General features: G+C 34.3%; 1 protein-coding gene across 2 annotated transcripts in view; it reads left to right on the top strand.

Moving 5' to 3' along the window:
- LOC138716223 (protein FAN-like) overlaps positions 1–9,042 on the top strand; it is a 51,985-nt gene extending 42,943 nt beyond the window's left edge. The window contains exons 15-18 of one of the 2 annotated variants that reach the window (XM_069849060.1): positions 2,150–2,238; positions 3,158–3,299; positions 5,829–5,938; positions 8,336–9,042. In XM_069849060.1, the coding sequence (XP_069705161.1) occupies positions 2,150–2,238; positions 3,158–3,299; positions 5,829–5,938; positions 8,336–8,436 (442 nt within the window). In that variant the 3' untranslated portion in view covers positions 8,437–9,042. The remainder of the gene's footprint in view (positions 1–2,149; positions 2,239–3,157; positions 3,300–5,828; positions 5,939–8,335) is intronic. The other variant, XM_069849061.1, reaches the window with a different exon arrangement.
- The last annotated feature ends 4,546 nt before the right edge of the window (positions 9,043–13,588 follow it).

The following is a 13,588-nucleotide window of genomic DNA, read 5'->3' as shown; positions in this document are numbered from 1 at the left end:
GTCTGAAGACTGGGTGGAATCTCATAAGTGACACCAATATTATAAGCTATGAACATATTATTTCACACTGATTCGTGTTACAGTAAAATATAGCCACAATAATGTCAGTGCAAAATGAAATAAACCCAGGAAAACAATGAATAATTAAAAACATAAAATTACTTATATATTATTTTAATGTACCGAAGTACTCTTACATTGTATGATGACGCAGAATATCTGCATGGAAATATCATATGTACTTCGGTACATTAAAATAATATATATGATATGCGTAAATCACTTCGTGATTTAAGACGGTGCTTATTCCGCCGGATCCCGGCCAACTAGTCACTCATAACGAGTGCACCTCAGCACATGTGTGGACTTCAGTCCTACATTCATAGACATCTATGACGTAGTGCAGAGGGCGGCCACTAGAGGGAACCCAAGAGTTGGAGCTTAATCTGAGACGATTCTGTCCGACAGCGGGGTGGTATCCGGTGTGGCTTAGTGGATAAAGCATCAGCACGTAGAGCTGAAAACCCGGGTTCAAATCCTGGCGCCGGAGAGAATTTTTCTCCGTTCCATTACTTTTACATCATAAAATTACTTAGTCACACGTTAAAAAGTGTTAAAATTTAAAGAAAAGGTATATACCTTGGACAGACGGCCTATTTCGACGTGATGTCACGTCTTCCTCAGTGTCTCTTGAACTACTGGTGATCTTGAATTCTGCGATGTGCATTTGTTGATTGTAGGGGTGGGGTTATGTTGCTCTTATGATGGGGGCTGGTTGTTTGTGTGCTATGACGTATCATGACGTCGAATAATGTTTGGGTATTGAACTGTAATTGTGTGTTAAGTATATGTTGTGGGTATTTTATTGTATGTTTATATATTTCGTATTGTTCTAAGATGTTTAATTGTGAACTTTTTGGTGTGATGTGTAGAATTTCCATATCTGTTTCTATATTATTGTTGTCATGATTATTGTTGATAATGTGGTCTGCATAATTTGATGTGATGTAGGGTTTGGTTATAGCTTTAATATGTTCATTATATCTTGTGTGAAAGGATCTTCCTGTCTGTCCTATGTAAAAATGTGGGCAACTATTGCATTTTAGTTTGTAAACTCCAGTTGAATTATATTTATTTGAATGTTTAATGTGATTATTTAGACATTTCTGTGTTGTGTTATTTGTTTTGTATGCTATCTTGTATTTTAGTTTTCTGAATGAAGTTGCAATTTTGAGAGTATTGGTATTGTGATATGTTAATGTTATGTATTTATTCTCACGTGGTGTTTGTTTTGGTTTGTTCTGTTTTTGTTTTGCCTTTTTTATTAGTGTGTCTATCATGTTAGGGTTGTATCCATTGTCTTGTGCTATATATTTTATAGTGTTTAATTCTTCAGTGTAGTTGTCATTGTTCATTGGTATATTAATTAATCTGTGTGTCATTGTACGGAATAATTCGCTGATCAGTTAATAGAATGAGGGCTTCATTGTAAGGATTTATTAGATTGTTGTTCTGTATAACACAGTAACAGGTAAAGCCAAAAAGAAGTATTACGAAAAACTGTCCCTGTGTATGAGAGAAAGAGTAACTTTTCTGTAATTTTCTTGGAGAGATGTTACAATGCTTGTCTCTGGTTCTAAGTGTCGATTCCAGCCCTCTTATGGTATAAATTTTTTGAGCAAAAACATCAAAACCACAGCTTTATTAAGCTTATGGAATATAAAAAGTCTTGTGGCATATGACCAAATAATATCTTAAGCAAAATTCTCAAACACTGTCTTTGTATTTATGTACAGATTCCACTTTCAGTTGTATTGGTAACCCTGAAACAGAAACAGTGCGAAAATATCATGTAATCAGTGGTAACTAACACATTCATATCAAGAGGTATAAGTTTTGTGTAATGTTTTTTTTCCCCCTTAATTAAATGTCATAGAATCGATATTAGATAGGCTGGTGTGTGCTGCCCATTGCTGCTGGAATTTATGTATGGATGAGTTTTTTGTAAGAGGAAATTAGGCATTGCTTCTCGCATACAAATGGTACGCAAAGTTCTGAATTATTTTTAAATTACATTTTTAGCAGTGACCCATTTATAATCCATATAAACATAGATATACAGATTATGTTTCTCTCTCATCTTTCGTAGGGATAACACCCTACTTGTGTCTGGTACTGAGGATGGAGACATATTTGTTTGGTCCATGGAGTCCCAGTCATTAAATCAACAATTTCCAAGTAAGTATTTCTTCAGTTTATATTAAGACATAACATGTAGTCTACTGTTGTCGGTAACAGTTACCATGGCTGACCATGAAACGAGTGGGCGCGGATTCAAATCCTGGTTGGGGCAATGTAGCTGGTTTAAGTTTTTTCTGGGGTTTTCCTTCAACCCATTGAGAGCAATTGCTGGGTTACTTTTCGTGCTGGACCCCGGACCTATTCACTAGCATCATCACCTTCATCTCATTCAGACACTACATAATCATAGCAGTTGATAAAGCGTCGTAAAATAACCAATTAAAAAAACATGTAGCATAGACTGATAAAGTACATAATACTGAAACTGAATTTATCAAACAGTGATGTTTGCACATTTAAAAGTAGAGAATCATGAGAGACTAATTTTTATTATTTATTTTATAACAAGTATTTATAACGAAATGTACTCTGCTAGGTAGCAAAATCCAGTTTCGGAAACCAGCTGAGCTGTAAGAGCTGAGGGTGTCATGGTATTGACCACATATTACCCCCATATTGATTGGCTGATTATTCACTTCTGCGAGGCATGTTGGCTGGTTAGCTCTGGCCCTTCATGGGCTGTTATGCCGTGAATTACATTTCCCCAACTGTATGACTAATATCAGATAATCTATGGCGAATCCTCTATCTGATCTTGCCAAATGTCATCTCATTATTATTATTACTACTCCATTGATGTTAAATGATTTAATAGTTGATACAACGTCATTAAATAACTGATTAAAAAGGAAAACATTAATTTGTTAGGCACAAAAGTAAATATATATTTTTATTTTTATTTATACTTTTTGTTCAGGTTATTTTATGAGTATATAGTTCATTAAAATATTAGTATTGGCATACTTGTTCAAGTTGCGAAATGTACTGATGTACAATTATTTCTTCATAATTGCAGGACATAATGACACGGTTCATGCCGCAGTCTTCAGTCCAGATGGTAACAAATTGGTGTCCTGCAGTGAAGATAAGACTTTCAAAGTCTTTGATTTGAGTTCCGGAATGCAAGTATACATGAAGACGCTAAATGAAGAATTGAGGTACAACTTTACAAAGTGTATGCGTCTATAAATTACATGCAACAACAAACAACATATTATGATAGTTAGCCTAATGCTACATATCATGAAATTTCCAATTATTGCTCCATCTGTACATATAATTTTTGATGAGACATCTCTGCCATACTTACAAAATATAGAAATAAATGTTTTCTTGTTGTTTACAAACAGCTTCTAGTAGCTCATTTGCATTCATTTAATGGAGCAAGTGCTCTTTTTTGTACACACAGTACATTTCGGCGTATCTAATTCTTGTAGCAATTCCCATCTTCTACAAATATCCATGAAGTCAGTCATGTCTGTTCTCCAATCGAAAAAAGGTGTTACTGTAGTTTTCATGGTAAATGTTGAATTTGTTGTTATGTTGTTGTTGTTGTTGTTATTATTATTATTATTATTATTATTATTATTATTATTATTATTATTATTATATGTGTATTTATTTACACTGCAAGTGGGCAAGCACCTGATGGCAGTGGTATACACAATATAAACAACACACAACAAAATTACAATACACAATACAATAAGAATACACAATACAATAAAGATTATTATTATTATTATTATTATTATTATTATTATTATTATTATTATTGTACGTCTATTTATTTACACTGCAAGTGGGCAAACACCCGATGGCAGTGGTATACACAATATAAACAATACACAACAAAATTACAATACACAATACAATAAGAATACACAATACAATAAAGATTATTATTATTATTATTATTATTATTATTATTATTATTATTATTATTATTATTATTGTACGTCTATTTATTTACACTGCAAGTGGGCAAACACCCGATGGCAGTGGTATGCACAATATAAACAATACACAACAAAATTACAATACACAATACAATAAGAATACACAATACAATAAAGTTTATTATTATTATTATTATTATTATTATTATTATTATTGTACGTCTATTTATTTACACTGCAAGTGGGCAAACACCCGATGGCAGTGGTATACACAATATAAACAATACACAACAAAATTACAATACACAATACAATAAGAATACACAATACAATAAAGATTATTATTATTATTATTATTATTATTATTATTATTATTATTATTATTATTATATGTGTATTTATTTACACTGCAAGTGGGCAAACACCCGATGGCAGTGGTATACACAATATAAACAATACACAACAAAATTACAATACACAATACAATAAGAATACACAATACAATAAAGATTATTATTATTATTATTATTATTATTATTATTATTATTATTATTATTATTATTATTATTATTATTATATGTGTATTTATTTACACTGCAAGTGGGCAAACACCCGATGGCAGTGGTATACACAATATAAACAATACACAACAAAATTACAATACACAATACAATAAGAATACACAATACAATAAAGATTATTATTATTATTATTATTATTATTATTATTATTATTATTATTATTATTATTATTATATGTGTATTTATTTACACTGCAAGTGGGCAAACACCTGATGGCAGTGGTATACACAATATAAACAATACACAACAAAATTACAATACACAATACAATAAGAATACACAATACAATAAAGATTATTATTATTATTATTATTATTATTATTATTATTATTATTATTGTACGTCTATTTATTTACACTGCAAGTGGGCAAACACCCGATGGCAGTGGTATACACAATATAAACAATACACAACAAAATTACAATACACAATACAATAAGAATACACAATACAATAAAGATTATTATTATTATTATTATTATTATTATTATTATTATTATTATTATTATTATTATTATTATTATTATATGTGTATTTATTTACACTGCAAGTGGGCAAACACCCGATGGCAGTGGTATACACAATATAAACAATACACAATAAAATTACAATACACAATACAATAAGAATACACAATACAATAAAAATTATTATTATTATTATTATTATTATTATTATTATTATTATTATTATTATTATTATATGTGTATTTATTTACACTGCAAGTGGGCAAACACCCGATGGCAGTGGTATACACAATATAAACAATACACAACAAAATTACAATACACAATACAATAAGAATACACAATACAATAAAGATTATTATTATTATTATTATTATTATTATTATTATTATTATATGTGTATTTATTTACACTGCAAGTGGGCAAGTACCCGGTGGCAGTGGTATACACAATATAAACAATACACAACAAAATTACAATACACAATACAATAAGAATACACAATACAATAAAGATTATTATTATTAATCAAATAATTCTCGTGGTTAGTGGTGGGAACAGTGGCATCTGTGGGCCATTATTGTGTATTATGTTAGTAGTGGAAATTGAAATGTAATAATGCCTGATGCAATACATACAATTTACATTTTCCTTTTATTATTTTTATTTGCATGTTTACCTGTCATGTTTTAATCGACATTGTTGTATCTTGCCATTCTGTTTAATACTGTTCGTGGCAGGTGCCTTTGCTGGGATGGCTGCACCTTGCTCCTGGGAGGCAGCTGTGGCAGCATGTACATATGGGATCTAGTCCACGTGGAACTGCTCAAACAAATAACAGCTCATATTGGTAAGTTTAATGTGACACACGTTACAAGATGGGTCATGTGCACCTTCTTTATGTTGTTGTTTTCTAATGCCAGGTGTTTGACAATGAAGTCATTTGACCGCTTGCACTCCAATATTTTTGAAAGATATTATCATGACTAGCTACTGAAGCACAGATTTTGAGGTGTTCCGAATCCATTTCTTGGTTTGAGTTGCACAATGGGCAGTTAGGGGACTGATATATTCCAATTCTATGCAGGTGTTTGGCCAAACAACCATGGCCTGTTGCCTATGTAATTGTGGCACCGGATACAAAAATTGTGAGGTCCACATTACATGGTTGTAAATGTTGACATCAAATATATCATATCATATGAAGAGCTTGCGGGAAAAACTATGAATGTCACATTTCTATTAAGAATTACATAATCATCTAATTGAGTCTATAACTGCAAGATGTAGTGCTGTTTCTATGGAAAATAAAGGAAAGGATTACTGTATTCGTGGTGATAATTCTCCTTTTTACCATTTTTCATAAGAACAACATTAAATTTCGCAGTGATCCATTGAATTAGATAATGACATCAACGTTAAGAAAACTGTGACATTCATCGTTTTTCCCGCAAACTCTTCATATATCATATCATCATATGCTCCAACTCCCAAAGAGAAAGTATGAGGGGGATCCAGGAAATAACGACCGTTTGCGCATACCCGCCGCGCAGCTGACTCCCCTTCCTTGTTTGAAGGTCAACTGGCTTCCTTAACATGTGTTCTCATAATGTTGTGAGTACTGGTTGCAACAAGTCGCCATTGTGCATTTTGTGTTACTTCAAAATGAACGACGTCATTGATAATCCCGCCGACTGTGAGGTGAGGAGTGTGATTCGATTTTTGAATGCCCGACATTTGAAACCTGCAGAAATTTACCGGCAATTGAAAGAAGTGTATGGTGATACTGTAATGAATGAAAGAAATGTGAGAAAATGGTGCGAAATGTTCAACAATGGGTGAACAAATGTCCACGATGAAACTCGACCCGGACGCCCATCACTCATCACAGAAGACCTGAAGACTAAAGTGAACGACAGAATCTTGCAAGACAGGCGCACATCACTCGACGAATTGCATATTGCCTTTCCTGACATTTCTCGTTCTTTGCTTGGTGAAATTGTGTCGCAACATCTTGGCTACCACAAAATCTGTGCACGATGGGTTCCACGGCAACTGAGTGACCAACACAAAACTCAAAGAATGGCCTCAGCATTGACATTCCTGATGCGATATCACACAGATGGAGACGCCTTTCTTGATCAAATTGTGACTGGTGATGAGACCTGGGTGTCTCACAACACCCCAGAGACCAAGCGCCAATCACGTCAGTGGCATCATCCCTCATCACCCAGGAAACCGAGAAAATTCAAACAGACTCTCAACACAAAAAGTCATGGCTACTGTCTTTTGGGATCGCAAAGGTGTTCTTTTGCTGGATTTCATGCCAAAAGGCACTACGATCAATGCAAATCGTTATTGTGAGACTTTACGAAAACTACGGCGAGCCATCCAAAACAAGAGGCGAGGAATGCTTTCGAGAGGAGTTGTGCTTCTTCACGACAACGCCCGCCCGCACACTGCTGCTTCAACCCGAGAATTGCTGGATCAATTCGATTGGGAAATCTTTGATCATCCACCCTATAGTCCAGACCTTGCTCCTAGCGATTTTCACCTTTTCACTAAGCTGAAAGACTTTCTGGGTGGTACGCGTTTTGGAAGTGATGAAGAGTTGAAGAAGACAGTGAACACCTGGCTTAATGAACTGGCGTCAGAGGAGTATAACACGGGAATTCTAAAGCTAGTGAACAGATACGACAAATGTTTAAATGTAGGTGGTGATTATGTAGAGAAGTAAAGGAAGCTTCAGTTATGTAACAGACTTTGTTTTTTCAAATAAATATTTTTTTTTTAATTATTACAACAAAACGGTCGTTATTTCCTGGATCCCCCTCGTATCATATCATATGAAGAGCTTGCGGGAAAAACGATGAATGTCACATTTCTATTAAGGACTACATAATGATCTAATTGAGTCTATAACTGCAAGATGTAGTGCTGTTTCTATAGAAAATAAAGGAAAGGATTACTGTATTCGTGGTGATAATTCTTCTTTTTACCATTTTTTATAAGAACAACATTAAATTTCGCAGTAATCCATTGAATTAGATAATGACATCAACCTTAAGAAAACTGTGACATTCATCGTTTTTCTCGCAAACTCTTCATATATCATATCATCATATGCCCCAACTCCCAAAGAGAAACTATAATTAATTAAAATGATAAAAGTTAATATGGATAGCCCTGTATAACAACCTAAACACAGTTACTGAATATTGTTTTTTTTTTCCATCTCTCTACATAGGAGGTGTGACTGCAATCGCTGTGTCTGATGATGGGACTCTGATTGCTTCTGGAGGAGAGGATCATCGTGTTGTGATATGGGAGCCATTATCTGAGAGCTAACGTGTAGAAATGTCCAGTATTGATCGATATGATGCTGTATTAATAAAAGTTAAGAAGTTGAGCTGCACGCACCTTTCAGAATTGTCTTCCCGATACTGCAGCGTTGTCCAAGTTGAGAGGTTTGTATAGTAAGGAGTGCAATAATATACCAGTCTGCATTTTCACACTTAAATTCTTTCAATGTGGTTATTTTGTAATACAGATGAAATAAATTTATATTGTGGTACTTATGGCGAATCAAAAGACGTAAAAATCTCAGGAACTATGGCAAATTAAAAGCTGTTTGAGTGAGAACATTCCATCTACAGTAATTGTAGAATTATGTATACTTACACATGATGCTTGGACATAGTACCACTGAACAGAATGGACATGAATTGAATTGTCCCACTTACAAGGATGGGGTCATGATTTTGATGATTCTGTTTCAGTTTGAGGTTAATGAATTATAGCCAAGCTAAGTTATAAAACACTCAAAGATTATCAAGTTATTGTCAGCGAAAATTTAGGTATGCCGTTAATATGTATTGTATGTATTGTATTTATTTATTTACACTGCAAGTGGGCAAGCACCCAGTGGCAGTGGTATACACAATATAAACAATACACAAAAAAAGTGATAAACAATACACAATAAATTTACAATACACAATACAATTATACAATACACAATACAATAAGAATACACAATATAATTTAACACAATAATAATAAAACATAAATAAAATACCTAATTTTACAATACAACCTACATAATTATGTATAGGCCCTACATAAGTTTCAATAGTCTTTCACTTTACTCTCATCTCATTCACTGTAGTGGCACTATGACGCATTTCACTGACACTTTAGCACACATTTCACTGACACTATAGAACACATTTCACTGACACTATAGAACACATTTCACTGACGCTATAAATTATCACTGATCGGAACTATTCACTGCACTGTAAAACCATAACTTCACTGACTCACCTCGCTTCACTGATACAACAGTTCAAATAAGTCAAATAATTAAACCCTTATGCATACTGTACTTATAAACAGAACTACATTTAAACTAAACATTTCTAGTCTAAGGCCCTCTTACACGCTATTTTTAAATAATTTAAAATTCAAACCAAGGAAGTAACTCGCCAGGCTAAATAAATACATGTCACCTTAAAAAATTAAATGTTAAATGTCACCTTAATTTTAATTTGCACTTTATACACAACTTTTTAAGTTATTCTTGAATCTCCTTAAGGAAGGACAGCCCTCAAAGACTGCTGCAGGTAGGTCATTCCAATCATTTATAGTTCTATTTAAAAATGAGAATTTACCTACATCCGTTTTCTGTTTCCTACATTTGATTTTAAAATCATGATCGTTCATACCATAGTACGTTGGCTTTTCTAACCGAGCCGTTATGTCTACCCATGCTTTCTGACCTAGATGTGCTCTGTACAATGATGTTATTCTAGTTTTCCTACGTCTGTTTTCCACAGTTTCCCATTTAAGTTCTTTTATCATATCGTTTCCATCTTCTCTTCTACCTTTAACAAATTTAGCTGCCCTATACTGGATTCTTTCTAAGGAATTTATCTGATATATTCTATAGGGATCCCAACATGTAGTTCCGTATTCCATTAACTTTACTTATGTACTTAACTTCCTTTTATGTATGCTAAGTCACAGCAGAAGTTCTGTAACTAAACATCTGAACATTAGAGTGGTAAAGAAGAAGTTCTAAATTCGACATTTGTTAGTTTTATCTCTATTTTTTTTTACCATATTGTTCTATGTATTCAATTATACTTTTCACTTTTACATGGACGTGTTTCTCTTATGCAGTAGAACCTCTATTATCCGTGGTAATGAAGGGAGTGGACTGAACGATTAATCAAAAAAATCGGATAATCCGTACCATAAAATATGAAGTGAATAATTCTTGAAGTTTCGTAATTTCCTCCGTACTCTTGTGTTTAACATGCTAGGTAGTGCATCATCAGAAGTTCACTAATTTAAGTTTGGTTGTCAAGGACGTGTTTTTAAGGGGCAAGAAAACTCCTTGTAATGGCTGTAAGCGGAAAGATAGAAATAGTAGGGGTCTCATATTGTAGAATTACATGCTATATACACTTTATCCTTAATTTTTAATCATGCACAGTTGTAACATCAGTCTCGTATTTTGATGCGAGATGAGCCACAGTTTCTTTTTCCCCAAATCACTGAATTATATGTATTTTTCGATAATTAGCACAAAAGTTTTCTTTTGACATTCATGGAATACATTTTATGTAGAAGATGTACAGGATGTCCGGGAAAGACCTGACGAAAAATAAATAACTATATCTCTGAAACTATTGCATTTATTGTCATGATGTTTTCACACTTACAAAGAGAGACACAATAAGTTTTAATGTACCTCTAAATGAGCACCATTTGTGATCAGGGTTATGTCCAGGTGATACGCAATTTCCTGCCACACACACGAAAGCATCTCCGGTGTGACTAGTCCTATTGCTTCGTAGATTCGGCCATGTAACTCACGTCCTTCACAAACCTCACAGAAAGAAATCCAGTGGGGTCATGTCCGGCGACCGTGATGGCCATGGTGTAGGTCCGCCTCTTCCAATTCAACAGTCAGGAAACTTGTAATCAAGGAAAGCGCAAACATGGTTAGCATAGTGTGGGGAACTCTGTCAAAAGACTAGTCCTATTGCTTCGTAGATTCGGCCATGTAACTCACGTCCTTTACAAACCTCACAGAAAGAAATCCAGTGGGGTCATGTCCGGCGACCGTGATGGCCATGGTGTAGGTCCGCCTCTTCCAATTCAATGGTCAGGAAACGTGTCATCGAGGACAGCGCGCACATGGTTAGCATAGTGTGGGGGACTCTGTCCTGTTGAAACGCGGTTTCTGGTGGTAGTTGTGGGACAGCGTAATTTTGCAGCATATCCAGGTATGTGTTACCTGTCACTGTGAGCTCTTGCCCGTTTGGAAACGACGTTGTACACGCTTGACTGACTTAAATTCAGCCAGCCATAAAACGCATTCTGCTTTCTCTACTGTGGTAAACATTGTTTGGCTGGTACACGCACAACTTGCATTCCCAGCTCTGACAGCAAGGCTGTCTATATACGCTGTGCAGAACGAGATTTTTCTCGTTTTCTCCTATGGTGTGCACACGCGTGTAACATGCTGCTAGGTAACAAAACTTATTGAATTTCTCTTTCTAACTGTGGAAACATTGAGGTAATAACTGTAACATTTTCAGATATACAATTATTTCTTTTTCGTCAGGTCTTTCCTGGACACCTGTACAGTACGGCAACTCGAACAGTAGACCAAACTGGAAGAGTAAAGGCTTGTAATAACACTCTATAGAAAAAAAAATACGTACTAATATAACTACAGTAGTACTTCATATGTTTCTGTAGAAAAAAGAAAAGAAAAGGAGAGTGAGCGAAAGACAGTCGGATAATCCGTAAATCAGTTAATAGGGTGTCGGATAATCGGGGTTCTACTGTACTTGACATAATAGAGAGAGAGAGATGTATTGTTTCTCCGCTCAGTGCAGTTTTTCTTTTCTGATGCAAAGAAGGAATCTTCAGTCACTCAGTAGTCAAGGTTTTCGAGGGTATAGGGAAATAGCTGTGTTGTTAGACCGTGGTTACTTCCGAGTTGGTTTTATCGTAAAAACAAAAATGGGTGCAAGCTTCTTCATCTAGTACTGTAGTGATTGCTAGTTACTTGTAAACCATGGAAATTCAATTATTTTCAATAAGCAAATAATGTTGAGATAATGGTGCTTATAGTAAGGGATTGCATTAAAGAAAGATGCAGTACGTTTCTTTCTCTGTTATTTTAAACACATGAAAAAGACTCCCATAAACACACTACAAGGGCTATTTGAATGAGCTTCAGGGACCCTCCGTGGTCTGCGGACTCCACTTTAAGAACCACTGCAGTATATTGTTCATGATTTTCGTACCGACTTGAATCTCATAACATTGTCTAGATACGGAATGGTCAAATCATCATCATCACTTATTCTGGTTCCACTGAAAATGTCATACAAAAATATTTGCCTGTCCTCTGTATTCGAATAGTGAATATCAAGTTTGTGTGAACATCAGCATTTTACACGAATATTTGTGAATAATCAGCATATGTGGAATTGGCTGGTGTACATTCGTGATAGATGGATTAGGCCTGGTGGTGCAGTATCCTGGTCAGCTAGATCACTTGATCTAGGATTCTTAGTAGGACTAGGATTTTGATGACCTATAAATCATGAAAAAATGTCCTAAAAACAATGCATTTATGACCTAAAAATCTTTTAAAAATGCCCTAAAAATTGATCATACATAATTGGCTTAGTAGGAAAAGAGGTTTTGTAGGTACTAAATATTTAGACTAGTAATTAAATTAAATTTTACATAATTTTTTCTAAGTAGTGCACTTTAATTATTTTACCTGATGTAGTTTCCATGTATGATCGTTCACCTCTGTGTCGGCATGTGGACGTGAGGTCAGCAATCAGCTGGTCGGTCTTGGCCCTTCATGGGCTGTAGCGCCATGGATTTACTTTACTTTTAGTTTCCATGTATTCTACCACAAAGTCACTCTTATCCGGAATTAACAGGTATAGAGGAGTCTATATTGAAGGGGTGGTTGGACTGATCCATTACATGGGGTGTACTACGTTAAAATGGCAATATTTGTGTAGAAAAACGATTAAAATGTTATACTAAATAATGGGTATTAATGGATAAAATATGTAAAGAAAATATCAAAGGAAATGAACATTATTTTACATTAATAATGAGGATTCATGGTCAAAATTAAATGAAAATGCCTAAAAAATGACCAATGAAACAGAAGATGCTCTTATGAGTTGAAACAGGCAAAAAATGCCCTAACAAATATGTCTTAAAACACTCAGTTTAGCACATAACATATAAATTACTAAAGCAGCTATGTTTCTGGCTTACTAGAAAAAAGATGCAATTTCATCAAAATCCTAGCCCTAATTCTTAGTCGTCGTTGTTTGGGTCATTAAAGAAAGTAATTATTTCTTCTAAACGGAAAACTTGGAATAGCTTCCTAAATCAAATGAATAACAAAACAGACTGACAGAAAGTATACGGGATATTTAACACA

Source organism: Periplaneta americana, chromosome 16 (genome assembly GCF_040183065.1).
Source record: "Periplaneta americana isolate PAMFEO1 chromosome 16, P.americana_PAMFEO1_priV1, whole genome shotgun sequence".
Taxonomy (NCBI): Eukaryota; Metazoa; Arthropoda; class Insecta; order Blattodea; family Blattidae; genus Periplaneta; species Periplaneta americana.
This window is presented reverse-complemented; position numbering and strand designations above follow the sequence as displayed.